This window comes from Lethenteron reissneri, chromosome 69 (genome assembly GCF_015708825.2).
Source record: "Lethenteron reissneri isolate LAM-NWPU_2019-01 chromosome 69, ASM1570882v1, whole genome shotgun sequence".
Taxonomy (NCBI): domain Eukaryota; kingdom Metazoa; phylum Chordata; class Hyperoartia; order Petromyzontiformes; family Petromyzontidae; genus Lethenteron; species Lethenteron reissneri.
The window spans coordinates 6,033,356-6,061,244 of record NC_083847.1 but is presented as its reverse complement, the minus strand read 5'-3'; the positions used below and the strand labels follow the sequence as shown (position 1 = coordinate 6,061,244).

Genomic DNA, 27,889 nt, shown 5'->3' with positions numbered 1-27,889 from the left:
TACGTGCCACCCCACCCGCCCATAGCAGCTCAGTGGGCCTTACCTGCTCAAATAAAACATAGTTTAGTTTAAGCAGGAATCGAACCCAGGTGGCCAGGCTCGTAAGCTCCGTGCCGTGGAAATGATGAGGAATGTGGAGCAGCACGCGGGTTGACTGACGAACGAGTGACAGATGCGCCAACGATGCAAACAAAGATAACAAATCACGTTACTCAAGATTGTAAATGCATCCGATCGAACCGGTTTGTGCTGTACGAGTAACGCACAGATTGTGATTGTACTCAGATTGTCAATGTTGTGGACTTGCTGTCCAACACACAACCGGTTTGTGCTGTACGAGTAACGCACAGATTGTGATTGTACTCCGTACTCAGATTGTGAATGTTGTGGATTTGCTCTCCAACACACAACCGGTTAGTGCTGTACTAGTGCTGCTCGCTAACAACACTTTCCCCAACAGTCTGTTAAGGCTACACGGGGGAGCTTTGTGTTTATATATATCCGCTGGGTTATGGGACGCGAACGAAGCATGCGGTCCGACTAGAATGTCTGGGTTTTTTCCCCTAATATATATTTTTTGTTAAAGTGCTGATCTCTCACAAAGTATAGTTCCTGGAACAATGATTTCGCTTGACCCAGTCGGACGTGCAGAAGTCACCCGCCGTTCGTTTTCAAGTTTGTTAATTGTTTTTAACGCGCGCGCGATTAATTAATCTTTGTTTTCTCTTCTCAAATTGAAACCTTCATTGGTGTTATCGCCTCTCCTCGGATTCTTCTCGCCTCTCATAGTGAAAGGCTTTTGGGGGGAGGTCGGAAGTGTCGACGGAGCAAAGCGACTCTTCGTTGACTCCGATCATGGCCGAGTCCTCCGTCGACCTGAAACTCCGCTGCGCCGTGTGCCTCGACACGTTCCGCGAACCGGCCAGCCTCGACTGCGGCCACACCTACTGTAAGGCGTGCATCGAGAGCCACTGGCGAGCACAGTCAGAGGGCCGTGGCTACACGTGCCCTCTCTGCTGCAAGGTCTACTTCACGATGCCCACGCTGAGCAGGAACATCGTCATCGCCGACGTGTTGGAGCAGCTGGCCGAGGGCGACGGCGGTGGCGGCGCGGAGTCGAGGGAGGATACGACCGGGAGGTGCCCGCGCCACGGACAGACGCTGGGTCTCTACTGCAGGACGGACGGGCGGTTGATCTGCGTCGACTGCACGAGCGCGCACAGCAGACACGACATCGCGCCCGCGAGAGATGAGCGGCGGGCGAAGGGCGTGAGTTGAAACTTGCATTGAACGACGAGCGAGCGAACGAACGCAAACAAATCAAAAAGCTATTTTTTTTCATTCACAGGGCGCTTCAAAAAGAAATGTGAACACTTCTATGGGACTGTCGTTTTTTTTTAAATGGGGAAAAGAGGCGGATAATACTACACTGTAAACATAACAAATGTACGTTAATAATGTAGTGTGAATAATGTATGGTGTTAATAATGTATAGTGTCAATAATGTGTAGCGAGTCCAACTGAGTTGCAGACGTTGTCTTGGGAGCAACACTATGTATTACATCAACTCAACACACAACATAGCGTAACCTGCACTCAGCTCCACATCCTCCTGTACCACATCATTCCATCTCTTCTCTAGCCCATGCCGCGCCCGTTTAGCCCCCTCTATCCGGCCGAACGAAAGCTGTTTAGGCATGCGGTGGCTGGGCATGCGGGCTACATGACCCTGCCAATGCAGCCTTGCCTGCCGGAGGAGCTCACCGATGGGACTTTGCCCATATCTTTCAAGGATTTGTGAGCTCCTCACACAATCCAGCCTTGTTAAACCCAGGATGCATCGTAGGCAGGCCAGCCTAAATGTTTCCAATCGGCGAAGATGCTAAACGTACTGTACACACAGAGACCCACAGACACCCAGACCCACAAAGACCCACAGAAACCCACATATTAGCATGGCTGGCTACACACGGTGCGACAGAAGTTCAACGTAGACACACAAAGACCCACAGATACTCAGACCCATAGATACGCTTCAGAGACATCTATAAACACCCACATAGATGCACAGATTAGCACGGCTGGCTACCCATGGTGCCAATGACGTTCAACGTACATACGTACAGACATATACAGAGGCCCACAGACACCCAGATCCATAGAGACACCCACAGCCACCCACAGAGACTAGCTTCGTGCAGACACACAGCGGCACGAGCAGCCGTGGGCAAATGCGCGATGCCCAAGCTCGCGACAAGCGGCAATGCCGACGGTGAACGCGACTGCGCTTCCGCAGAGCCAACTGATCGCGCTCAAGGAGACACTGGGCGGGAAGGACGTGGCGATAACCGCCGGCATCGCCGATCTCGAGCAGACGACCCGCCTGTTGGAGGTGAGCTCCTCGCTTTGGCCGATCTCATCAGCTTGGCGGCTTTTTGGCCAGGCCGTCGAACGAAGGCGGTCACCGGCATCGCGTGGCGCTTTCAGATGCTATTTACAATACACTATACACTACTATACACTACTACATACTACTATACACTCCACTATACTAAACTATACATGACATTATACACTACACTATACACTACGCTACACACTACACTAAACACTATGCTACACACTACACTATACACTACTATTACACTATACGCTACACTACACATTAGCTACACACTACACTATGCTTCACACTACACTATACACTGTGCTACACACTACACACAACACTATACACTATGCTACACACTACAGTATACACTACTATTACACTACGCTACACACTCCGCTATACACTACGCAACACTATGCTACACAATACACTACGCTACACACTACACTACACACTACACTATACACTACGCTACACACTGCACACTACGCTACACACTACACTAGTGACGAGCCACTTGGGACTATAACGTCGCAATCGTTTTGTTGCCATTCAAAAACAACAACAAAAAACGCAACTCTTCGCAATTGCCCTTTGCCGGCCCCAGGACGGAGCGGCGGGCACCAAGTCGAGACTGAGTGGCCGATATGCGGAGCTCCTCGATCTCATCGCCGGGGACCGGGAGTCGGCGTTGGCGGCTGTGGACGACGAGCTCGCCTCGAAGCTGATGGGGGTTCACCGCGAGATCGAGAGGCGACGGGCAGCTCAGCTCGAGCTCCGCGAGGCGCTCGGGAAAATCCAGGACCTGGAGGTCACCGAGGATCCCGTGGATTTTCTCCAGGTAACAAGTGGCCACGCACGTGAGTGTGTGTGTGTGTCTGTGTGTGTGTTTGATCTGCCCACTGACCATCGACTTGTCATATGTAAAATGTGCCTGCCATTCTTCCACTCCGGTAGTGGGTGTACACCCAGGACCCCATTCAAGACCTATAGTGGCCTGGTTTCAGCTAGCTGATGAAAGTTGAAAGTAAGAATTTCATCATCGCTTGCGGCTGGGGTTGGCATCGTCCTCCACTCCTCCTGATGTTGAGGGGAAATGGGCGAGGTTTAGGACTGTGCCTCATGCAGCTGCAATGGCTGCTTTAGGTACACGGTCCAGACCTCCCCAGAGACCCTGGCTGACAGAGGAGGTGTTCAGGCTGTCTGATAAAAAGCGACAGGCCCACTCTAATCGTCTACAGCATCCCACGTCAGAAAATGAGGCGGCTTACCGCAGCCTTCGCTTGGAGGTTTGGGGAACTGTGAGGTGCTGCAAGGATGGGTGGTGGTCGCGGGTTGCTGGGGAGGAGTCTGCCTCAATGGCCCACGATCACAAATCGCTCTTTAACTCCATCAAAAAATTAACTTGCAGCGCCACACCTATTACCATCATTAGGGGAAAGAACGGTGAGCCAATCTCAGACCCCCAGGAACAGGTGTGCAGATTTGCTGAGCATCTCTGTGAGGTCCTGGGGAGGGAGAATCCTTCAGCCTAGAAAACATTGTGGAACAAAGTGGGGATGACCCTGCTGAGGCTTCGGTGCCTCAAATATTAGAAGCCACTCCCTGTGAGTGGCTGGCTGAGGTGCCATCGGTTGAGGAAGTACTGAAGGTGCTGCAGAGTCTGAGACCAGGAAAGGCACCGGCCAGAGATGATCTCCAAGCGAAATGCTGAGGGAGGGTGGCGTTTGTGCACAGACTACCCTATATGACATCATAACAACAGTCTGGACCACTGGACGGGTTCCACAGGATTGGAAGGATGCCCTGGCGGTCCCCCCTGTAGCTGTTACAGCCTGTGTGGGGACCACACAGACTGTAACAACTACAGGGGCATCTAACTCCTCAGTGTGCCGGGGAAGGTCCTGGCAAGGATTATTCAACATCACCTTGCTAGGCACGCAGAGGAGAGGCCTGCGGAGCCCCAATGTGGTTTCAGGTTTCAGAAAAGGGCGGTCCTGCACAGATGCCATTTTTTCTGTCCGTCCGCTACAGCAGAGGTGTAGGGAATTCCAACAAGATCTACATCTCTGCTTTATTGACCTGGTCAAGGCCTATGATACCAGGCTGGATTGTGTGAGGAGCTCACAAATCCTTGAAAGAGCTGGACAAAGTCCCATTCGTGAGCTCCTCCAGCAGGCAAGGCTACGTTGACTGGGTCGTGAAGGATGCTCCTGGGCAGTTGGAGGCAGTCACCCTCCAGCAACAACGGAGGGCAGAGGAGCGACGCTCACAACAATGAGCGGAGCGCCGGGTGGCTAAAGCACAGCAAGTTGGCACATTAGGGAGCACAGGTGGTGTATCGGCCAGTCATCTCAGTCAGTCGACCCCTGGCACCTGGGTCTGCCCTGTGACCTCCTGCCAGCGGGCGTTCAACAATTCACATGCCCTCAACGTGCACATCGCCTGGCACAAGCGCTGTGGTGACGTCACCGCCCCTTAGTGGCGAATGGCGGTTGTTGTGTGTGTCTGTGTGTGTTTGTGTCTGTGTGTATGTCTGTGTGTGTGTGTCTGGGGAGCGATAGTGTAGCGGGTAGCACTGCTCTCTGCGCTGCAAACCCAGCTACCCGTGTTCCATTTCCGCTCAAGACCACCACCGACACTAGTGACAGCGATCATCTGAACCGGTCATGGGCCTCCCCTTGGTCGACTCAGCCTCAAATGAGTACCTGGTGTGGTGTGTAAAACATCGCTACTGGGGTGTTGGCCATCCACCCCTCGTGTGCCGTGTCGGCCTTCATAGGTGCCGCTACTCGCGAACAGCCTTGGCCCCAACAGTCTGTGAATGTGTGGCTGCATGAGTCAACAACTGGATAATACTGTTGTTGATTATTATATTATTATATTATTTTATATTATTATATTATAATATTATATTATTATATTATATTATTTTATTATATTATTATATTATTTTATTATGTTTTATTTGTATTATTTTATTACTTCCCTTCTACGTGACTTTACCGAAAGAACCAAGAAGATGAACTGGATAATACGTTGGGAATTTGTCAACAATCAGCTGTCTCGTGTCAACCAGGCCGTTAACCGATGTACGTCGTCTTGCCGTGGACGCTAATCGTGTGGTGGAAACTCCACTGTGATGCAAACAACCCGCACTCCTTGCTAATTGCTTTGTGTGTACGTGCGTGTTCGTGTGCCTGTGTGTGTGTGTGCATTCACACTGTTTACATTCCAGAGGTTCGCCCAAGACTCAGAGAGGTAAGGTAAAACATAGCAGGTCATGGGCATGCAGATGTTGTATAAACCCGAGCAATTCATCCGTAGGCCCTGGGATATTGGTAGAGGGAATTGATCATTCTCATTTCACAACATCGTTTAGTTTAAACCGGGTGAGTTTCCAAACTCCAGTTCTAGTGACCAGCGCCGGATAAAACTTGTGCAGGGCCTGTAGCATATGTTATAAAAACACATAAATATTAAAACACAATTTTTTACTTGCATAGTAAAGCAATTGTATTTTTCCATTTGCTATACAGCCAGATAATACGACAAATCGCTAACCTTAAACACCCAGTCGTTCATACAAGTTGAAAGTGGTATAGTACTATAGTAATACAGCAAGTGCAGAATCACTGAACCGGAATTGATAGTATCTTGATTTGAAGCGTTTCGTGACTGCAGGAATCCATGCTCTTTGGTTATTTCGGTAAAGTCAAGTAGGTAGAAAAAAAATCTAAAAAAGTAATATCTCACGACGTTTCGATCGCAACACAAGCGGTCGTCCTCAGGCGGACAAAATAGGAAGAATTGTTCCACTGCTGGATAAGTTTCCCACCTGAGGACGACCACTTGTGTTGCGATCGAAACGTCGTGATATATTATTTTGTATTTAATTTTTCTACCTACGTGACTTTACCGAATGAACAAAAGAGTACGGAATTGATAGCTTGAAAGCATTTAGCGCGGGGCGCTTGAAAGTGCTGGGCCCATAGCATTTGATACTTTTGCTACTAATATAATAAGACACTGATAAGGAGCACATGCTACTTTTGCTACTAGGATATTCCTTGCACTGCTAGTGACCCACCACCGCGCCACGTTTTTCCACGCAAGGTTCGGCGCCCTGGCGAAAGCTCCGCCAGAGCCCTCCCCCGCGCCGAGGGCCCAGTTTTCCATGGCCGCTCCTCTGGAGAAAAGGCTCGGCGAGCTACTGGATGTCTATACGGGCTCCGCAAAGCCCGCGCCTTCCCTGCCACTATCTTCCCTGTCGCCACCAACGCCGCCGCCGCCAACGCCAACACAAACGCTTCCAAAGATCGTCGCAGGCGATGACGGAGACCGGCCGAGCGTCCCGCCGAGAGTTCCGATCAAGCGGACCGATCTGCTGCCGCCCAGAGGGCCGAAGGGTCCCCACGTGGTGCAGCCGGCAGCAGGGCCCAGGGTCAGCGCGAATGGACCGTCAGACGTCACGCCGGATTGCTTCAACAGGACTCAACTGATTAAGAAATGTAAGTCATCTTATTAATTCGACCCATGGCACCTGGGTCTACCCCATGACCTCCTGCCGGCAGGCGTTCGACACTTCACGTGGCCTTAACGTGCACATAGCCTGGCACAAACGCCATGGTGACTTCACCGTCACTTAGTGGCGAATGGCGAGAATTGGTGTTGGTATCTACAGTGTTACCTTGATATTCGCTGTGAGAAGTGATACGTTCCGGAGATGGTCATGAATAGCACATGTTGCTGAGAATAATATTGGCCTCTCGAAAACATATCTTTTTAAAAGGAATTATCTTAAATAAATGAGTAAATAACTATTAAATATCTGAAAGTTATCATAATAACACAAAACATGGTTATAATTAAGATAACCTAAATAGAAATACATATTCAAGTATTCATAGTTTATAAATGAAGTTACCTTAAATTAGGATGATACTACACTTTATCTCTCATCACTTTCTTTCTCTCTCTCCCTCTCTCTCGATCCAGCAGTCATGTAGATAGATCTAGATGCGATTAGCAGATAGCCAAGATTGCGGATAGCCAAGTTCGTGAATATTAACGAGGGAATACCTGTACAGCGCAATTAGATTTGTTCAAAGTATACATGCTCATACGAGTGTTGTCACCTCCGTAGGAGACCCTAAATCATCGGCTAAAACGCCTACATCATTACGGCTGGGAAAAAAAAAACGTCCCAGGGTACCTCCACAGCAGACTTGACCGGGTGCCACTTGTTCTGTTCAAGATTAAAGGGCACGGACTTAATCCTGGCCCTGATTTGGGTCTCGAAACCCCATTGACTTTAGCTGCTCATGGCAGAAATGAACTCATACTCTGGAGATCCTTCGACCATTCCTGCCAGCGTGGAGGAGTAGGCCAATCGCCATCTGGAGGAGTCGTCCAGATCTCCCTCTTGTGTGAGACCCTTCTGCCAGAAGTCGTGCGAGCAAACCATTGCAGGTTGTTGCTGCATGCATCGTCTCACGCCCTTGAAAGTAGCATAAGGGGTCTGTCAACCATGTCTGACCTCTTGTGGCTAGGAGATTTTAACTACCTCGCCTGGTATGCAGGATGACGTGGGTTCGATCCCGACGACTGCTATACATTTGGAGTTTGCGTCTCTCTTTCTCTCCCCGTAGTAGCATGGATTTCTCTTCAGGTCCTCCGGTTTTCCCTTCACATTTAAAATCAACGCCATGTGTTTAAATTATTTGGCTGCTGCTATAAATCTCGATATGCCACTTCGTAGAGCTATTATTTGTGGTAGCCAGGTGGCTTCTGAAAAAGAGCTACATAGCTCAGTGGGCCTTACCTGGTAGACTAAAAAATAGTTTAGTTTATAGTTGTATGTTCCAGTTTCCCCCTACATGCTACATGTGACAAAGACAACAACGATGCATTGCTGTTCAAAAAGCTAAATATCTACACACACGTATGGCATATGTAATTATGATCACTTATCAGGGTCATTAATGTACGTATGTATCTTGAATTTATTTCATAACGTACGTAGCCAACCGTGCTAATTTGGAGGTGCAGGGGAACGACAACAAACTAAACACACATTTATATTTAAAAGTGCATAGCTCCCAGCGCCTTCCTAATTAATCAGAATCGTCATCCTTATTTAAACCGTAGGAGGAATACGATGAGCTGTAAAGCTCTTTTAGGCAGATGTCCAGTATGGGGGCACGGGGGGGGGGGGGAAGACAGCGAATAACAACAACAGCAAACACAAACAAAGAAAAAGATTCCCCCTATAGCCTTAACAGGCTTCTTGGTGCAAGTGCTGTTAGCGAGCACCTATGACACATCAGGTGATGGGTGGCCAGCAACACGCCTGGCCAGGTTCTCATCTGGGGCTGAGTCGACCTAGGGGAGGCCCAAGACCGGTTCAAATAAATCGTCACTGGTGTTGGCCATGAGCGGGAATCGAACTCGGGTAGTCAGGTTCGTAGTGCAGTGCGCTTACCGCTATGCCACTGCTTCCCACAGCAAACACAGTACACACAGACACATAGAGAAAGTGGTAAGCAAGTCACTCAAATTATATATATTTTTTAAAAGTACGACAACAAATTAACGTTGATTAATTCGCAGATGGAAAATCGCCCAGTCTGGATCAAAGCTCGGCTCACAGCGAACTCCGCATCTCCGGAGACCTCAAGACGGTGACGCTGGCGGCCAAGGAGACCAACGTCATGCTGAGGCGCCTGCTGAGCCGCGACAACTCCGCTCGCTTCGACGAGTGGGAGCAGGTGCTCTGCTCCGACGCCTACTCGTCGGGCCGCCACTACTGGGAGGTGGACGTGGCGTCCGCGGGCCGCGCGTGCCGCGTCGGCGTCTCGTACGCGTCCATCGCGAGGAAGGGCAGCGGGCCCGCGTGCCGCCTCGGGATGAACGATATCTCGTGGTGCCTGGAGAAGCACGGCGAGAGGATCGTGGCGTTGCACGACGGCGTCGCGGCGACACCGGCGCTGGCGCCGGGGAGGCCAGTGCCGGGGAGGTCGCTGCGGAGGATCGGCGTGTACCTGGACTGGGACGCCGGGCTCGTCGCGTTCCACTGCGCCGATACGATGGCGCCCCTCCACGCGTTCCGCTGCACATTCGCTCAGCCCCTGTTGCCCGCCTTCCGCCTCGAGGGGCAGCTCGTCCAGGGACGTTTTGTCGGCGGTGGGAATCTGTCGATTGTTGAATTCAAGTGAGAATCGCGGTAGAGTACGGAGGGGTTTTTTGTGTTCGTGCCCCCATCTTTCTCTCTCTGCCTCTGCAACAATACAACGCATCACTTGACTAAGGTACGCAAGGGCAGATATCGATAGGGGAAATAGGAATAGGGAACGGAGCAAATTGTCCCGTTGTATTTTTCCTTCCTTCCTTGTGTAGTAATACAGTGATACCTCGGTTCACGAATATGCTCCGGTTCACGAACTCCGCTTCGGTTCACGAACAGGAGCCGCGGCCATTTTAATGCTATTTCCAGGCTGTCGCATGGTCGTGACTTCCTGTAGGAAGATCGTGGAGAGAAGAAGAGACACAGAAAGAAGTACTGTGAGTACTGTGAAGACACTTTCAAAGACTTTTTGCTTTTTGGTGTGCTTTTTAGCACATACAGTACTGTACTGTACTACTGTACAATACTGTACTTACTGTATTGTACAGTTCACCCGTTTGAGTGCTTACTGATGTCATCTCAAGCAAGGTTAGTGTTCTCTCTTTATACATTACTATACTGTACAGTACTAATGTGTATTGTAATTTGTTTCATATTTTTGTGCTTCAAAAACAAAAAAAAAAGGTCAGAACGGATTAACCGGATTTACATTGAACCCTATGGGAAAATGTGCCTCGGTTCACGACCAATTCGGTTCGCGACCAGAGTCAGTTCACGAATTGAGTTCGTGAACCGAGGTATCACTGTACTTACTTGAGATACCGCACTGATACTTACGTGAGGGGGGAGGTTCCCATGAGAGGATGACGTCACGAGCGAAAGGAAAGAGAAGGCGGGACGACAGGTAGGAGACGCCTCGAAAAGGGGGGGGGGGGGGTGTGACATCACCGGAAGGGGCGGGGCGATTGGGGCGCTTCTCGGCGGGAATCGGAGTGAGGGGGGCGTGTTTCGCGTGAGCGCTCGCGAGGCAAATAAAGAGCCGTGGTGCTCCCCTGACTTCGACTGGTGCACGCATTACTCTTGCAACCTTCCGCTGGAATAAAATTACCCTTTACGTTGAGCAGCACTGCCCGTAGACTCAACACTGCACCATAGACTCAACACCGCACCATGACTCAACACTGCACCATGACTCAACACTGCCCTGCAGAGGTCGCAAACGGGTTTTGATTCCTTACCCGTACCCGGCCGCACCAGGGTCGCAAATGGGTACCCCTTCCCTACCCGAAATGAGTGACAAACGGTTACTCACAAGTGACTCACGGCCTACCCGTACCCGGCCGCACCAGGGTCGCAAACGGCTACCCGTACTAGGCCGGGTACGGGTAGCCGGGTATCGGGTAGGGTACGGGTATCGGGTACCCGGTTACGACATCTGCCGTAGACTCAACACTGCACCATAGAATCAACACTGCCCTGTAGACTCAACACTGCCCGTAGACTCAACACTGCACCATAGACTCAACACTGCACCATAGACTCAGCACTGCACCATAGACTCAACATTGCACCATAGACTCAAAACTACACCATAGACTCAACATTGCACCAGTGGCGGCTCCTGCAAAATCTCTCAGGGGGGGCAAATGTCTGGATGATTGATAAGGATAAGGTCCACCCATGCAATGGATAAATTAACAGCTTAAGCATGAAAAGGCAACTTCACTTCTTTAATATTAATGAAAAATAAAGTGACTCTTACAATACATCTTGTTTGTTTCTATACTCACTATTAAAACAAACCACTCAACACTCGTTTATTTTATTAAAGATTCCACTAGGTGGCGATAAATTATATTGTTGGATGAAACGTGCTTACGTATGATGACGTTAGCACGTATGATGACGTAAGCACGTTAGTGCATGCCCTCCTGGAAGCCATAAAGAATGCATTGGAGCGCCCCCGTTCGAAAAAAAACATCTTTCAATGTAAGTCTATGGGGCCACTCGGGGCGATTCTCAGCCGGAGTGAAATCGCCCAAAAAGAGGCGGTACTCCACAGAACGTGACATGACGCTGATTGGACTATATCCAGAGGCACAGTGACGGCTAGCGTGACTCTGTGGTTGAATGACATTGGTGGTGCGTCGCCCAATCGCCCTAATGAAGAAACCGCCCCTGCATTGCACCATAGACTCAACACTGCACCATAGACTCAACACTGCACCATAGACTCAGCACTGCCCATAGACTCAACATTGCACCATAGACTTAACACTGCTCCATAGACTCAACATTGTACCATAGACTCAACACTACACCACAGACTCAACACTGCCCATAGACTCAACATGGGACTTAGTAAGATGAAAGTTGAGATGTATAAGGGTCACTGGGTGACCAATAAGGTCTGAATTGGTCTGTAATAAGGTGGGGCACTGTAATATGGTGGGGCACTGATAAGGGGTTGACAGGTATGGAAACGGCAACATTTTATTTCAAAAGTCCTCTTCAGAAGGGCAAATTGCTGTCTCTGCAATAGCGATCAGAGACCGCCCCCCCTCTACGTCACAATAGCGATCAAAGACTCACCCCCTACGTCACAATAGCGATCAAAGACCCCCCTCTACGTCACAATAGCGATCAGAGACCTCCCCCCCCTACGTCACAAAACCGCAACTCAATACCTCGGTCCAGAAGCCAGCCCAAACTCTCAATCATAACAGCAGCCGATTCTCATATCAAAGACCCCCCCCCCCCCCCCCCCACATAGCCTTCACAGACTGTTGGAGCAAGTGCTGTTAGCGAGCACCTATGAAAGTCGGCACGGCACACAAGGGAGTGGGTGACCAGCACCACGGACAGCCGCCTTTGTCTCCCCAGTGGCGATGTTTACACAGCTGAGTCGACCTAGGGGAGGCCCAGGACGGGTTCAAATAATCGTCCACTGGTGTTGACCGTGAGCGGGAATCAAACTCGGGTCGCCGGGTTCGTAGCGCAGCTAACCGCTACATCACCGCTCCCCACACACATTATGTAACAAACATTGAACAAGACGCATTTTAATATCCTACATCAAACATCTGCCCAAAACGTAGCCACGTTATTTTTTTTAAAGGGGTTCGTCTGTATCTCAATAGCTCCTGTGAGTGTGACTCTCCGTACACCTATTTAAACAAGCTGGTGTCATAAGTCATGTTGTCGACTGCAATTCTCATCAGGCCCCACAGTGTGAGCAAATGGAGTCTCCGACTCGTTATCAACCACTCTGTCTCTCTACTGGCCCGTTTATTGAAGTGCTATGACGAAGGATCATTGCCCGAAACGTCGCCTATTTTATATTACGTTTTTACACGCTTTTATTTAACTCACTCTGTCTGTTGTTGTCGTTGTATCCTCAAATCTTGTAACTCAATTTTAACCCACTTCCCAATGTGGTATCGACTGCAAACTTGGTATACGTATGTCATACCGATAGCAATATTATATTCTATCATTAAAAATAAAACAATATATTTTAAAACATTATGTTTTATGTTATGTTTCGGCTTGGGTCTAATTGTCCACGGTCAACTGACGTTGGCTGTAATTGGCCACGATCCCTGACGTTATGGCAAGCTTCGGGGCCACTTCCTGGAGTTGTGGAGTTCTTCCATTACTAGTACGGTACATTTCATTAAAGCGTGTTTAAAAAAAAGTTAAAAAATATTATTTCGTTTTCATTTGAAGGCCACGGCGGTGTTATTGGACGTGTTGAGGTTTTGGTTCCGACACTTCCCACCAGATGGCAGGACAGGGCCACGCTGTTGATGAACTTTCAGACGGAGAGATCCGAGTGTGTCAATAAACTTACTGAACTCCCACCTTCTTGGTGTACTGCATTTGAGAGGCTCTCGAGTTATAGACTCTGTGTCGATACAATAATGCAAAGTAAATGCATTGGTACAGAGAAATGTTTTAATTATTTTATAATTTACTAAGTGTTGAGACAGCTCGGCTAGGAAGGGAACAAACTCAATATACACTCAGGTTACTTTACTTTAGAGCAAGCGACTTGGGTATTTATTCCCTTATCACTAAAACAAAGAACAATGACGTATATTTCATAAGGGACCGTCCATAAATGACGTCACGCGATTTTGGACGAATTTGACCCCCCCCCCCCCACGTCACACGGCGTCACAATAAGTCAGACCCCCCCCTCAAATATGACGTCACAAAGCTCTGTCATTGTAGTGCCTATTTAATATGGCGCTCCACTCTGATGTTGTAGGAGAAAACATTTATTAAAAAGTCAATTTAATTACGTAGAACGTTTTGTCTATATTTATTTAAAGTTGCGCATTTTGATGTGGCGTCACATTTCACAACCCCCCCCCTCGTCACACATCGTCACAAATGTGGCTCCCCCCCCCCCCCCTAGGTGCGTGACGTCATTTATGGACGGCCCCTAACCGTTGCGCCACCGCTCCCCATAGTGGCCCCCCATACGCAGTGGAGTACTCACAAAAACACTCCCTCGCACAAGGCGAGTGGCCACTCTCCCCGTCGGTCAACCTCGGGGCCAGCGAGTGCGTGGGCTGGAGGCGAGGAGGGGGTGGAGGAGGAGGTGGAAGGAGGAGGATGTGGTGGAGGAGGAGGTGGAAGGAGGGGGTGGAGGGAGGAGGAGTGGAAGAGGAGGGGGGAGGTGGGAGAGGAGGGGGGAGGAGGGGGATGAAGGGGTAGATGAGGAGGGATGAGGAGGGGTGGAGGAGGGGAGGGGGAGCAGGGGGAGGAGGGGTGAAGGAGGGAGGAGGAAGAGGGGGGGAGGAGGGGGAGGGAGTAGAGGAGGAGGGGGTGGAGGAGGAGGGGGTGGAGGAGGAGTAGAGGAGGAGGGGGTGGAGGAAGAGAGGGAGTAGGAGGAGGGGGTGGAGGGGGGGAGTAGGAGGGGGGGGGGCTCAGCGTTTGTCGAGCGGTCGCCCTCTCCGTTAGTGTGACCCCGCAGAGCGAGCAAGGGCCCAGCGCAAGGTCGGGGGCGAGCGTCATTGTCCATCTCGCTCCTTCACGGCTCGACGAGGTGAGATGTGTGCGTGTATAGTAGCGTAGTGTGTATTGTAGTGTAAAGTGTAGTGTAGAGTGTAGTGTGTATTGTAGTGTATAGAGTAGTGTGTATTGTAGTGTAGTGTGCAGTGTAGTGTATAGTGTGGTATATAGTGTAGTGTGCATTGGAGTGTATAGTGTGTGTATATATGTTGAACTTCTTTCGCACCGTTCGTAGCCAACTGCAGCTAATCGGAGGTGCATGGGGAAGGACAACAAACTAAACACAACAACAAGAAGCAGTTGTAAAGCTTCAAAAACATTCCAAACAGAGCAACGTGGAACGTAAGAACTCTGGAGCAACAATGGGGTGATGGTAGGCAGCTTAAACGTCAGCACATGCTCTTAATGCGCAAACGTGCAAAGAGCTATATAGCAGCTGGGTGGGTCTTACGTTAAATTAATACAATGTTTAATTTACGATCTCGCAAAGCTGTAATCTATTTAGCACACGGCCCCGTCTGATTCATTCGCTTCATCTCAGGAGTGGACGTCTCACGGGGCATGTTCATTGGGTCCTCACTCCACCCTGAGTCTCTATCCACCGACCATCATTCCTCAAGCGACGTGTCCTGCTCAAGCCCACCTGCTTGACTGAACAGTCGATATCAATCGCGTCTTTAGCCTCTTATCCGTAAGATCCTCTTAGTGATTGCATGTATGGATGTTGAATTTCTTCTTTATGCACCGTGCTTAGCCGACCGCGCTAATCGGAGGTGCGCCGGAAGGACAACAAACTTTATACAAAAATCGGTTCTATAAAAATGAGTTTGTCAATCGAGGTGATTTGAGAGTGCATAGCTCCAGTTGCTTCGTAATATCGGAAGGAAGAGCGTTCCAGACGGCCGCAGAAGGGCATCTGAAAGATCCGCGTGATGTCGTGACCGTCTTTGTTCGATGGCTAGCCAAAAGTGTAGTGTATAGTAGTGTATAGCGGAGTGTATAGTGCAGTGTATAGTGTATTGTATAGTACTGGTAGGAACCTCCTGATTACACCAACCCACAGGGGATTATTGTGTCGGTCCGTCGTGCAGGGAGGGGCTGGGTGGGGAGGGAGGGGCTGGGTGGGGAGGGGAGGGGTGTGGCTGGGTGGGGAGGGGCTGGTCACCCCGTGGTGACCTTATAAAACTCAACGTTTAACCTACTCACGCCGGCTTGTGCCCGCCCTCACAGTCGGGCATATTTGCGGAATACACCACGCCGCCATTGACCCTGGCTGGGTGGGGAGGGGAGGGGCTTGGTGGGGAGGGTGGGGAGGGGCTGGGTGGGGAGGGTGGGGAGGGGCTGGGTGGGGAGGGTGGGGAGGGTGGGGCTGGGTGGGGAAGGGCTGGTCACCCCGTGGTGCCCTTATAAAACTCAACGTTTAACCTACTCACGCCGGCTTGTGCCCGCCCTCACAGTCGGGCATATTTGCGGAATACACCACGCCGCCGTTGACCCTGGCCATTGACCGAGCAACCCAACGTTCCTACCAGCTCCCTCCACAGGAATGTGTTAGTGTGTAGTGTAGTGTATAATGTAGTGTATGGTGTGGTCTATAAGGGAGTGTATACTGTCGTGTATATTGTAGTGTATAGTGTAATGTATAGTGTAGTATATAGTGTAGTGTATAGTAGTGTTTAGTGTAGTGTAGTATATAGTGTAGTGTATAGTGTTGTGTATAGTGTCGTGGAAAGTGTAGGGTATAGTGTAGTGTATAATGTATCATATAGTAGTGTGTAATGTAGTGTATGGTGTGGTCTATAGTAGTGTATAGGGTAGCGTATACTGTAGTGTATAGTGTAGTCTATATTGTCGTGTATAGTGATATGAAGCTTTCGTGACTGCAGGAATCCATACTCTTTGGTTATTTCGGTAAAGTCACGTAGGTATACCTCCGTGACTTTACCGAAAGAACCAAAGAGCATGTAGTGTATAGTGTAATGTATAGTGTAGTATATAGTGTAGTGTATAGTGTAGCGTATAGTGTAATATATAGTGTAGTGTATAGTGTAGTGTATAGTGTAGTGTTTAGTGTAGTGTATAGTGTCGTGTATAGTGTAGTGTATTTAGCATCTGAAAACGAGCGATGCGGTAACCATCTCTGTTCGACGGCCAGCCAAAAGCCGGCCCTGCTGCTGCTGCTGTGAGGATGACAACCGGAGTTCGTGTGCACCTTATCTTTGCGCACTTTGGGGCCGTCCATAAATGACGTCACGCGATTTGGGACGATTTTTGACCCCCCCCCCCCCCTCGTCACACGGCGTCACAAAAAGTCAGACCCCCCCTCAAATATGACGTCACAAAGCTCTGCCCCCCCCGCGCTTTAAACTATTGTCATTGTAGTGCGTATTTAATGTGGCGCTGCACTCTGATGTTGTAGGAGTGTTGTTATAACAATTAGTGTTGTTATAACAATTTTATATTTATTTAAAGTTGCGCATTTTGATGTGACGTCACATTTCTCAAACCGCCCCCCTCGTCACACATCGTCACAAATGTCTGAACCCCCCCTCCCAAGCTCGTGACGTCATTTATGGACGGCCCCTTTACAGCTTCCGTCATTATTTCATTGTCAATCCTCAAGTTCTCCGATAGCCCTCCTCCCCTCGTCCAACCGTATGTGAGCAGAGTTCATCTCGTAACAGACGTCACTCCCGAGAAGACGAACCCAGACGGATGGCAGGAACGGGGACCAATCCGCCGCTGGAGTACAGGGGGGTGAACGTGGAGGCCGTGATCGCCGGGACCCCCACGACCTGCAAGGTGGCCGTGGAGATCTCCAACTACTCCAGCCGCACGCTGCACGCGCCCATGTGAGTGTGTGAGTGCGGCTGTACGAGGGGGAGTGGTTGCGTGTTGGGTACGAATAACAGATTGGGGTGGGGGGGAGGCGGTGTGAGATATCGACAAAATACTATGGGAGTGCGTGTAAGGGGACAGCCTAAGAGGGGCGCAGTACGGTGTGGTGGCCCCGGTAGGAACCCTCTTGATAAATACACCCCAGACGACGTCCTTCGGAACGGAATCAGAAGAAAAAACTGATGATGTGCAAGTACGTCATCGGAAATGGGAAAGGGTTCAAGTCCCCCACCTGCACCCCCTCTTCCACGTGGTGGAACCTTAGCAATGGGTGCATGTTTCAGTTTCAGTTTTATGTATTAGGTATAGCCCTGTGAGCCATGCGGCTCTTGACTCGGGTGCAACCGCAACAAACAAAAACATGACCAACAAACATCTTAAAGTGACTACGAGCAACAGAAAAATCCAGGAAAAAACAGCAGAGCCTGATAGAGGACAGCCTATCAGGCTCCGTTAGGAACCCCCCTAGATAATATCCTAGCAGACGGTGGGGGAGGAGGGGCTCTGGCAAAAGTCCCGCAACTGCAGAACAGTTGCGAAAGGTATATTTGGTGTTTGAACATCTTAACACCGATTTTATTGCTAGAAAAGGTAAAACCTATTCTTATTGTTTCATAATTTTGATACTGGCAAAGAAGCTCACATACGTATTAGGGCCCAAGCCTGCTTGGCTTCTGAGATCCAAGAAGGTCGATTTCATGTTGGTTGATTTGTTCAAGGAATTATCTAGATAATGCACCTTAATCATCATGGGACCTCCTTTGCCAGTATAAAATATAAGAATAGGTTTGACCCTTTCTGGCAATAAAACAGCTGTGTTAAGATGTTAAAACACCAAACTGAAAAATTTTGCAAGGAATCATGTCTACATTAACGACCTACTATACATTTTCACGTGATAAGCCACTTCGTCGATGTATCAATAGTGACAGCCAGGTTTCTTCTGAAAAAGATCTGTATATCTCAGCAGGCCTTACATGGTAAAATAAAAAGTTTACTCTAGCTTGTAAATGAGATGTGAATCACAAGGGTTTGCCCCGGTGACATAAATTGTAGTAAAAATAATTAAGGGTGTTACGATCATATTGGATGACGTACGTTGAATTTATTTCGCACTGTACGTAGCCAACCGTGCTAATTAGAGGTGTAGGGGAAGGACAACAAACTAAACACTAAAATCAGTTCTAAAGAAATTCGTTTTCAAACTGGATGATTTGAAAATGTATAGCTCCAGTGCCTTCCTAATATCGGAAGAGCATTCCAGACGGCCACAAAAGGAGCATCTGAAAGCACGCGATAAAGTGACCGTCATTGCTGACACCACCACTCGTCCTAACACGTGTACTTTACTACCTTAATAGGTGCTCAATAACTCAGCACTTTCCTTTGAAGTCAACGAGACTCTTGTGTTCAGAGTTCAGTGCCATGCCGAGTCCAAAGTTAATTTAAGCATCTTGTCTCAAGAAACACCTTAAATGCCTTTAGACATTGCCGAAGGAGAGAGATGGGCGAGTTAATGGTTGGGAAAATGGTGGTTGAGTGGGTAGGTGGGTGGTTGTGAGAGGGTAGGTGGGTGGTTGTGAGAGGTTATGAGTGGGTGGGTGAGTGATGAGTGAGTGGGTGATTGAGTGGATGGGTGAGTAGTGGGTGATTCCGAGAGTGTGAGTGTATGGGTCAGTAAATGGGTGAGTGATTGAGTGGTTAGGAGAATGTGTATGAAGGTCAATGAATGAGTGGGTGGTTGAGTGGTTGAACGAACGAACCACAATTCTCCACAGATGGTACATGGAAAGTGGCGCGGTGGAGTACAGCCTTCCCACCGAGATTTTACCGAACGAGAAGCGGGCGTGCGGCTTTCGCAAGCGAAGGGTCGGCTTGTACGGCTGCACTGGAGTCCTCATCTACCGCATCAAGGATTCCGACAAGTGCCTGTGCCTCATGTTCAACAACCCGAACTCGGCCATCTACAAACGGGAGCTCGCGGTCTCCGTGCAAGACTGGATGCTTCAGAACACGCCGGCCCAGCTCTACGAGGAGATGATGAACCGAAACCTTAAAAACGAAGGCACCACGTTCTGTAGATCCGTGGCGCAGGCATCAGATGTATCAGTGAAGTGTCCCTCCGTAATGCTCTCTGTCAACGCCAAGATGCTCAATGACAGCGAGTCCATCGTGTGGCTGAATGTTATGGATCAGTCTGCTCAGGCGATGCAAATGCAGCTTCAGATTAATGCCAATTTTGGGTTGTACCCGAACTTTGGTCAGAATCCCCATTATGTATCTAAGCCTTAAATCGATCTTGATTTCGTACATAGCACGCTTCACGAATACAGCAAAAGAGTAATAAATGAGCATTCCAAAAAGGTCGATAATTATACAGCAAATAAACAATGAAAACATGGTATTAAAATGCATTACAATACTGGGTAAAATCATAACAATAGTGAACAAGCGTACCGTACATGTGACTTTGAACTAAGAGCCAAACGGGAGGCGCAACATAATTCACATGTAGAGTATACTCTGGATTATCTGCATGCGGTTTATCAGATTTGCAGATTAACCATCTACCTGAGACTTGACACAAATTAATAACTCATGGATTTTCCACTAAGCCCAAATTAATAATCTAAAAGTCAGTTAAACATTGTTATTCTTGGAATGTTAATTACAAGTGGCGTGCTTAAACCGAGCAAGTATATTGCTCTGGTTAATCCGAAATCCACGAGATCGCCCCTACAGTACAGTAGTTGCCATATTTTTACAACAGTGGGGCGGAGTTTGGTTGATGTTGATTGGCGTGGCTCTGCTGCTATCCACTTAGTGGGCAGAGTCTTCTACTGAGCGGAAGCAGGAAATAATTTGTATCGCTGAGCACGCGCATCATCGTTTGGTCGATCGTTAGTATTCGTTCTTAATTTTCCCTACATTAGAGGTTTTTGGCATAGAGAACCGCGGAAAAGCGTTATATTTTTGGATTCTCCGGGATTTTAAATTATCCACGGCCATCCTCATGTGTGGATAATTAAGAATCTACTGTATTATCTACCATACATATTTGAATTGATAAAATTTAAAACAATGTTTTATTTGTAATAGCAAATTATTAAATGTCACAGTTTGTAAACGAATTTTAAATCATAACAGCGGGGGCGTGATTTTTTTTTGTTCGGGAATAAGGGCGCAATGTGCCGAGTCTGTGACCTGGTTCATGATATATTCCTTCAATTCCCGAGTTAAAGGTTAATGCTGTGTTATGTGCGCAGATAAATGCGCGGAAATTGGCAAAATAAATGTGCAGACAGGCCTCAGGCCTACTTGATCACACACACCGCTAATAGTTCGCCTGGGCCTAGTTTACTTTTTCCCTCCGCCCGTACCTCCGATTAGCACAGTTGGCTACATATGGTGCGAAAGAAGTTCAACATACGTACATAGATGATTGTACACTTTGTTGGGTTTTGTTTTGATATTGACACATTTGTGGATGGGCTTCGGTCCCAGTCGAGAGTACGCATGACCACGCCTGAGTTCAGGCCTAGTTGCATATGGCCGAGCTCGGGTTAAGTTGGCTGCGCACATAATCGGGCCTTAGTTGGGCCTCGTGTGGTTTCAATGTTACATTATTAATTTGGTTTGAGTGTCTGTTACATTGTTGAATATATTTTAAAACACAGTAGCGCTTATGGGCGATAGCATTGGTGTTTGAAGGTTTTCTATTGTGGATTAGCATCTCTTTAACAAAAGCGCTTGAGTCCTTATTAATGGCCACTCACAGATTATGCTTAATATTACGATTTCTACTTCGTCATTATACGATGGGCGAATATATATGTGGGTACTCGGGACATTATATTTTAGTGGATGCTATATCAATGGCAGTTAATGTTGCGTTCGTAATTGTCGATATACATGCAGAGGCACGTGTGAGGTGACGAGAGGGAGCGAGGACGAAGTATGCCACGTGCCCGCGAGTCGTGAGACGATCCGACGACACGAAGCCGAACCTCGTCTGTAGTCGTCAGTCTCTGTGGAATGTGCAAAGGTGTAAAATGTACGGTGTTTTGGAGAGGGGGTAAAAAAAACCCAACAACAATTTTCTGCTTTTATAAGAGAAGAAAAAAACCCCAGTGAATGTGCTCTTTTTATTAAAAATAAAATTTCTATTTGCATGTTAAACTTCTTTCGCACCACCGTACTCATCGGAGATGCGGGGGAAGGACAACAAACTAAACAACAACAAGCAGTTCTAAAGAAACGAGTTTGTCAATCTAGATTATGATTTAAAAGTGCACAGCTCCTAGTGGCTTCCTAATATCGTAAGAGCGTTCCAGACGGACGCAAAAGTGCATCTGAAGCGCCGCGCGATGCGCTTGTGGACTCTTAATTTAAGAGTACGTGCAACCTAAATGGGACAAAACCCAACCTTTTCTATAACTTCTGTGAAACATCATTCCTGCTGCACGACAATTTTGATTATGGTTATTTCACGTATTATTGGCACGTCGTTCGAATACGTTGGGTTTCTGGTTATTGTTTGGGGGGTTTCGTTGATTAAAACTCTCTCAAAATCTTAAAACCTGCCGTACGTGTGAGTTTGCTCAACGCCGAACCACAGTTGTAGGAACCAACCACTTTTTAAGAGTCATTCTTGTGGTGATACTCGATCTGAGATCATTCACTTTTGAGATTCACATTTATTGAGACAGCTACAAAATGAATAATGGCATTTCCTCTGTTCATAGGCACTTGAATGTATGTACTGTATGTTGAACTTCTTTCGCACCGTTCGTAGCCAACTTTGCTAATCGGATGTGCGGGGCAAGGACAACAAACTAAACACAACAACAACAACGAGCAGTCCTAAAGAAATTAGTTTAAGTTTAGTAAGTGGTGTAGTGTATCGTAGTTTAGTGTATAGTAGTGTAGTGTGTAATGTATAGTAGTTTATAGTGTAGTGTGCAGCATAGTCTATAGTGTAGTATGTAGCATAGTGTATAATGTAGTGTATAGTGTAGTGTATAATGTAGTGTATAGTATAGTCTATCTATAATACAGTTTTTTTTGGGTTAGATCGCGTAAATATATAACCGTATGTTTAGAGTATCTATGACGAAGCATGGTGTTTAGAGTATTTGGCTGCTGCTATAAATGTGCACGTGATGATAATGATGGTAAGCCGCCATTCTGTTGAGCTATCGCTTGTGATAGCCAGGGTCGCTTTTAGAAAAATGAACCACATAGCATCTCAGTGGAGCCTTACCTAGTAAAATAACAATAGTTTAGTTTCTAACACAACATTGAAATTCACTTTTTTATATTAAACTATATATTTTTTCATTTTACCAGGTAAGGCCCACTAACAAAGGGGGGTTGCACCCATGCAAGCAAAGAAATAGATATTAATAAAAAACGGAATTTGAATATTGTATTTATACTGGAGGAATCCGATGAGCTATAAAGCTATATTTTGTACAGATGTCCAGTAGAGGTACGGGCTAGAACGTTACAACAACAAACACAATACAAAAACACGATAGGAGTGCAAAGCATAAAGGTAAAAAAAAAATCACTCAAAAAAATTATACAAGTCAATCGAAACTACTGATATCTTACGAGGTAAAGCCCACCGAGCTATCAGCTTCTTTTCAGAAGCGACCTGGCTACAAATAACAAGTAATATTTAAAAAGACTTTTTTTTTAAAACACGCTTTCATGAAATGTACCATACTACTAATGGCAGCACTCCACGACTCCAGGAAGTGGCCACGAAGCTTGCCATAACGTAATGGACCGTGGTCAATTACAGCCGTCAGTTGAGCGTGGACAATTAGACCCAAGCCGAAACATAACATATGAAAAAGTTTGTTTCAAAATATATATGTTTTTTATGATAGAATATAGTATTGTCATCAGTATGACATAAGTATACCAAATTTGCAGTCGATACCACATTGGGAAGTGGATTAAATTGCGTTACAAGATTTGAGGATACGACGACAACAACAACAAAAGACAAAGTGAGTTAAATAAATGCGTCCAATAATATCAGCTCAATGAAGTGGCTCATCATCAATCATCACGTGGACATTTATAGCAGCAAAATAATACAAATAATCCAAACTCGCATTTCAAAATGTGGAGGGGAAAACCGGAGGACCCGGCGAAAAGAAATCCACACGCAAGCTCCAAAACTACAGCAGCAGCAGGCATCAAGGTCGGGATCGAACCCACGACCTCCTGCATACCAGGCGAAGTAGTTAACATCTCCTAGCCACCGTGATGATGATGAGAGACACGCAGACTCCAAATATACAACAGCAGGCATCGGCAGGGTCTGGATCGAACCCCCGACCTCCTGCGCACCAGGCGAGGTAGTTAACATCTTCTAGCCACCGTGATGATGAGAGAGAGGCACACAAACTCCAAATATACAGCAGCAGGCATCGTCAGGGTCGGGATCGAACCCACGACCTCCTGCATACCGTACGAGGAAGATGACATCACCCCCGCCGTGACACGCAAAACCCGGTCAACGAGCCGTCGCTCGAAGCAAACCGCCTTCAGCTCCCTCCCGTGTACACGCAAAGGCGACGGGCTCGGAAGGATCGTGCACGGGCGGAGGGCCGCGTGGGTGGAAACCATTTCCGACAGCGATGGCGCAGTCGTGTCCCGAGAAGGAGATGCTCCGTGCGCTCGAGACGGAGTGCAAGGTCGTTGTCAAAGTGACTAACGCCTCCAGACTCACGCTCTGCGAGCCGCGGTGAGTGGGAGCTCACACACGCACACAGCAGACATTGAGCACACTGCACGCGCGGTAGGTGCTCTGTGTTACGCCATTGTCTTCGGAACTTCAGAACAGCTTTTTTTTAATATATAAAAACTAGACGGGTAAGTCAAGCAGGTGGGCCTGAGCAGGACACGTCGCTCGAGGGATGATGGTCATTGGTCGAGGCTCAGGGTGGAGTGGGGACCCAAGGAACATGCCCCGTGAGACGTCCACTGCTGAGATGAAGCGATTGAATCAGACGGGACCGTGTGCTGAATAGATTACAGCTTTGCGAGACCGTAAATTAAACAACTTATTTATTTTACTAGGCAATGCCCACTGGAGCTATGTCGGTTTTTTTTCAGAAGCGACCTGGGTCTCACAATCAATAGCTGAACGAGGTGGCTTATCATTATTATCATTATCATCGTCGTCATCATCGCGTGGAAATTTAAAGCAGCAGCCAAATGTTCTAAACTCGTTTCTTTCTAAATGTGGAGGAAATAAAATATTTAAAAAAAAACACGCTTTAATGAAATGTACTGTCCGAGCTAAACAGTACTTGCCCTCTTGCTTTATAGCAGACGAAAAAGGTATTTTCTTTTTTGTACTGTAGTACCCTTTTATGTTTACAAGCATACCTCTTATAGTGCTCAGGATGCGTTCCTGGTAAACGGCGCTATAGGAGGTCACTATAACATGGTTCCAATGGAGATGCGCTACCGACAGCATTGTAGGAAACAGCGCTATAAGAGGTCACTATAACACGGTTCCAATGGAGTTGTGTTACCGACAGGGTTATTTTTTTGTTTCAATTTATGAGGTATACATATGAGGGCTTCGTTTGGGTGTATAGGTGAAAGCCTTAACTATGATACAGGACACAAGATAAATCGATTAAACAATCTAATAAAAAATAATCAAACACACGTTACGCCGGAAGAGTTCAAGGTGGGCGCGCAGAAGCGGGCACCGATTGGCTCGGTGCCATTGAGCATTCGCGGCTCTCATTGGTAGGGCACGCTCTGGCCTCAAGAGAAACTTGGCAGCGTTGCACACTGCTGTTTTCGCGTAGGGATTTTGAACCGCACGGGAATTTTTCCTCCAGGACAAAAGGAGCACCGCCAGGAAAGAGTGCTGTGAGAGACAACGCTGTAAGTGGTATGCCCGTACCTCGATCTGGGTTGCGTTATTTGGGGTTCATTGTGGTGGCATCCTAGGTAGTGCAATTCCAGGGGCTGGCCAGATTTCGTATTTAGACTTTGCGGTTTGGATTCTTTTGTTTTCAGGTTCATTGTTTACATATTCATCCCTCGGTGTTGTTTTTTTTGTTTTACTTTTGTTTCAAGTGCACTTAATTTTTTACAGTGGGTGAGATTTGGTAATCCAAATATTGCCACAACTATTAAAAGTGGTGGTTTAAAACTATGCCTTGCTGTATCTAATCACCTCGCCTCTTCCGACTTTGCTCAGGGTCTTCATCAAGTCAGGATACTGCCAGTTTAAATCTGACGAATCCATAAAGCCAAAGAAGCATGCACTGTACGGATTCCGAAAGATGACGGCGAACATCAAAGGCTGCCATGGCATCCTGGGCCTTCGCTTCCAGGGGACCGATGAATACTTTGTACTGCTCTTCAAAAACCCGTACTTGTACAACCGCAAATTGTTCTCCCTCTCCATTGAGAACAACCCTGGCATTTGTGACATCGACCTGCGGAAGCTACAAGAAATGAGCAGGAAAGAGGTGAGCAAAGATGGAAGGTTCGCATGGTCGTATGCGGGCTCCAATTGTTTGATTGTGAAAAGCAGAATGCTGCAGGTTCAAGTGAAGGCAGCGATGTCTGCATCTGACGAGTCCGTTGTGTACATGACGGTGACGGACGAAGGCACGGGCGAAGGCACAAACAAGCCGGTCACAAAAGATTCCAGCGTCAGTGATTTTAGTGCTAAATTTCAAAACAGCAAGCCGGTCACAAAATATTCCAGCATCAGTGATTTGAGTGCTAAATTTCAAAACAGCAAGCCGGTCACAAAATATTCCAGCGTCAGTGATTTGATTGATACATTTCGAAACAGCAAGCCGGTCACAAAATATCCCAGCGTCAGTGATTTGATTGATAAATTTCAAAACAGCAACTTAGGTAACTGAGCATAGTGAAAGTGGGCTCGTTCAGTGCAGATTTTCTTTGATAACGCCTAATAAGTACTAACGTTAAGCATTCTGGTTAATTAAGAAAATGTATCCACCTTGTGTATGTGGGTGCACAGCCCTTTGTTTTTCCATTTCTGGAAGACGGCCTTCCCATTATGTTGTTATACGTGGTCGTTTGACCGCACTTCTCCATGGTGAATGGGCCGAGGCTCAGGATTAGTTCAGATAATAACGACCGGGAATATATCTTAGTTGGGAAGATTTATAGAGCAGCGCGCTAGCTCTTCATTCTGCACATGCAAATAGCGTAATTAGTCTTTTGGCATGTTGGCCTTCGAGACAGCTCAACAGATACCTCTGGTGCTCCAGCACTCCAACAGCAACATATATCCACCTCTGCAGCGTGTACATCCTTCCCCTACTACTACTGTGTGGCTCAGAGACTCGGTCAACGACAGCGTCACCGAGCCGGCAGATGGATATCAGCGAGCGACGGACGTCACCAGCGCGGAGGTTCCACCTTCGCACACGCGGTGCGCCCATCGATGTTCCAACACGGATAGAGCCAGGAGACTTTGGATCTTCGGACACAGTGCCCGGTCGGACACCTCAGCCGGTGTTTAGTTTGTCGTCCTTCCCCCCGCACCTCCGATTAGCACGATATCTGGTGAAAGCAGACATGATTCCTTGCAAAAGGTTTCAGTTTGGTGGTTTAACATCTTAACACCTCTTTTATTGCCAGAAAGGGTCAAACCGTTTCTTATATATTGATACTGGCAAGGGAGGTCCTATGTCAAAGCAAAAATGTTGTCGCTGTTGTAATGCTTCCAGGTTAAATAATACTCAGATGTAAGGTGTAGTTAAATTGTACGAGGCAAAGTGTAATTGTTGAATAGCTGTATGTTTAAGTGATTGCTGTTGTAACTGTTAATATTGTGGTGACAGAGAACGCATTACCCAAAGTTAGATCTTAAAATAGTTAAGTGTAATCCATAGAGTTAATTAAAAAGGTAGTGTTAAGTGACATACATGTTTGGATGTTAATCTTGTTGTATGTGTTAAACTTGACGTGTGCGAGGACTTGATGTGCCTACGTTTTAAAAATTAATAAAAATTGTAAAAAAAAAAAATTCGCGTTCATAGTTCAATTCAGGTCGGCTTTGCTGGTGCCCGCGTGGTTCCTGGCGGGCCTAACGTGAAGAACTGCCAGGCCACAGAGGTGCTGACCCCGGTCACGTGGGCAGGACGTAGTCGGGTCACGTGACCCGAGCCAGACAAAATGGTGGAGACGAGAGAAAATATGGTTGTCTCTTGCGTCCATGCACATCCCACTCTCGTGAGCGCTCAAGCAAGCATCGTCTGTAGGTGCTTTGTTGCCGTGTAGTTAGCGCTCCTATGTGCAGTACTCACGCGGTGAACTTGAAGTGAGTGTAACATACGAGTTGCTCTAATGGCCTCTAGCCTAGTCATCTATGAAGTCCATGCACGTGCGAACTTAATGGCCTGGCCACGTGGTTTAGAGTCACG

At 47.6% G+C, this 27,889-nt stretch overlaps 3 protein-coding genes across 7 annotated transcripts; all 3 read left to right on the top strand.

The window, feature by feature from the left end:
* The first annotated feature begins 583 nt into the window (after nucleotides 1-583).
* LOC133360478 (tripartite motif-containing protein 14-like) lies at nucleotides 584-13,348 on the top strand. The gene is made up of 6 exons (XM_061579230.1): nucleotides 584-1,269; nucleotides 2,297-2,392; nucleotides 3,000-3,233; nucleotides 5,631-5,653; nucleotides 6,509-6,903; nucleotides 9,005-13,348. The coding sequence occupies exons 1-6, from the start codon at nucleotides 856-858 to the stop codon at nucleotides 9,607-9,609; spliced, it is 1,767 nt and encodes a 588-aa protein (XP_061435214.1). The 5' UTR covers nucleotides 584-855; the 3' UTR covers nucleotides 9,610-13,348.
* Nucleotides 13,349-14,445: 1,097 nt separating this feature from the next.
* Nucleotides 14,446-22,017, top strand: LOC133360570 (uncharacterized). 5 transcript variants are annotated; one of them, XM_061579370.1, is made up of 4 exons: nucleotides 14,446-14,574; nucleotides 15,082-15,231; nucleotides 17,225-17,392; nucleotides 19,217-22,017. In XM_061579370.1, exons 3-4 carry the CDS (start codon nucleotides 17,256-17,258, stop codon nucleotides 19,728-19,730), a joined length of 651 nt encoding a protein of 216 aa, XP_061435354.1. In that variant the 5' UTR covers nucleotides 14,446-14,574; nucleotides 15,082-15,231; nucleotides 17,225-17,255; the 3' UTR covers nucleotides 19,731-22,017. The 5 variants fall into 5 exon arrangements, with proteins under 5 accessions (XP_061435354.1, XP_061435353.1, XP_061435352.1 ...); XM_061579369.1 differs by having other exon boundaries at nucleotides 17,208-17,392; XM_061579368.1 differs by lacking the exon at nucleotides 15,082-15,231 and having other exon boundaries at nucleotides 14,449-14,574.
* Nucleotides 22,018-24,004: 1,987 nt separating this feature from the next.
* Nucleotides 24,005-27,433, top strand: LOC133360562 (uncharacterized). The gene is made up of 2 exons (XM_061579359.1): nucleotides 24,005-24,201; nucleotides 25,681-27,433. Exons 1-2 carry the CDS (start codon nucleotides 24,095-24,097, stop codon nucleotides 26,357-26,359), a joined length of 786 nt encoding a protein of 261 aa, XP_061435343.1. The 5' UTR covers nucleotides 24,005-24,094; the 3' UTR covers nucleotides 26,360-27,433.
* The last annotated feature ends 456 nt before the right edge of the window (nucleotides 27,434-27,889 follow it).

Bases quoted from the DNA above. Each gene is read 5' to 3' on its own strand.
- LOC133360478 (XM_061579230.1), top strand. From the start codon at position 856: ATGGCCGAGTCCTCCGTCGACCTGAAACTCCGCTGCGCCGTGTGCCTC. The intron at 1,270-2,296 runs GTGAGTTGAAAC...GCGCTTCCGCAG, and splicing joins ATGAGCGGCGGGCGAAGGGC to AGCCAACTGATCGCGCTCAA. The intron at 3,234-5,630 runs GTAACAAGTGGC...TTTACATTCCAG, and splicing joins ATCCCGTGGATTTTCTCCAG to AGGTTCGCCCAAGACTCAGA.
- LOC133360570 (XM_061579370.1), top strand. From the start codon at position 17,256: ATGGCAGGAACGGGGACCAATCCGCCGCTGGAGTACAGGGGGGTGAAC. The intron at 17,393-19,216 runs GTGAGTGTGTGA...AATTCTCCACAG, and splicing joins CGCACGCTGCACGCGCCCAT to ATGGTACATGGAAAGTGGCG.
- LOC133360562 (XM_061579359.1), top strand. From the start codon at position 24,095: ATGGCGCAGTCGTGTCCCGAGAAGGAGATGCTCCGTGCGCTCGAGACG. The intron at 24,202-25,680 runs GTGAGTGGGAGC...GACTTTGCTCAG, and splicing joins CTCACGCTCTGCGAGCCGCG to GGTCTTCATCAAGTCAGGAT.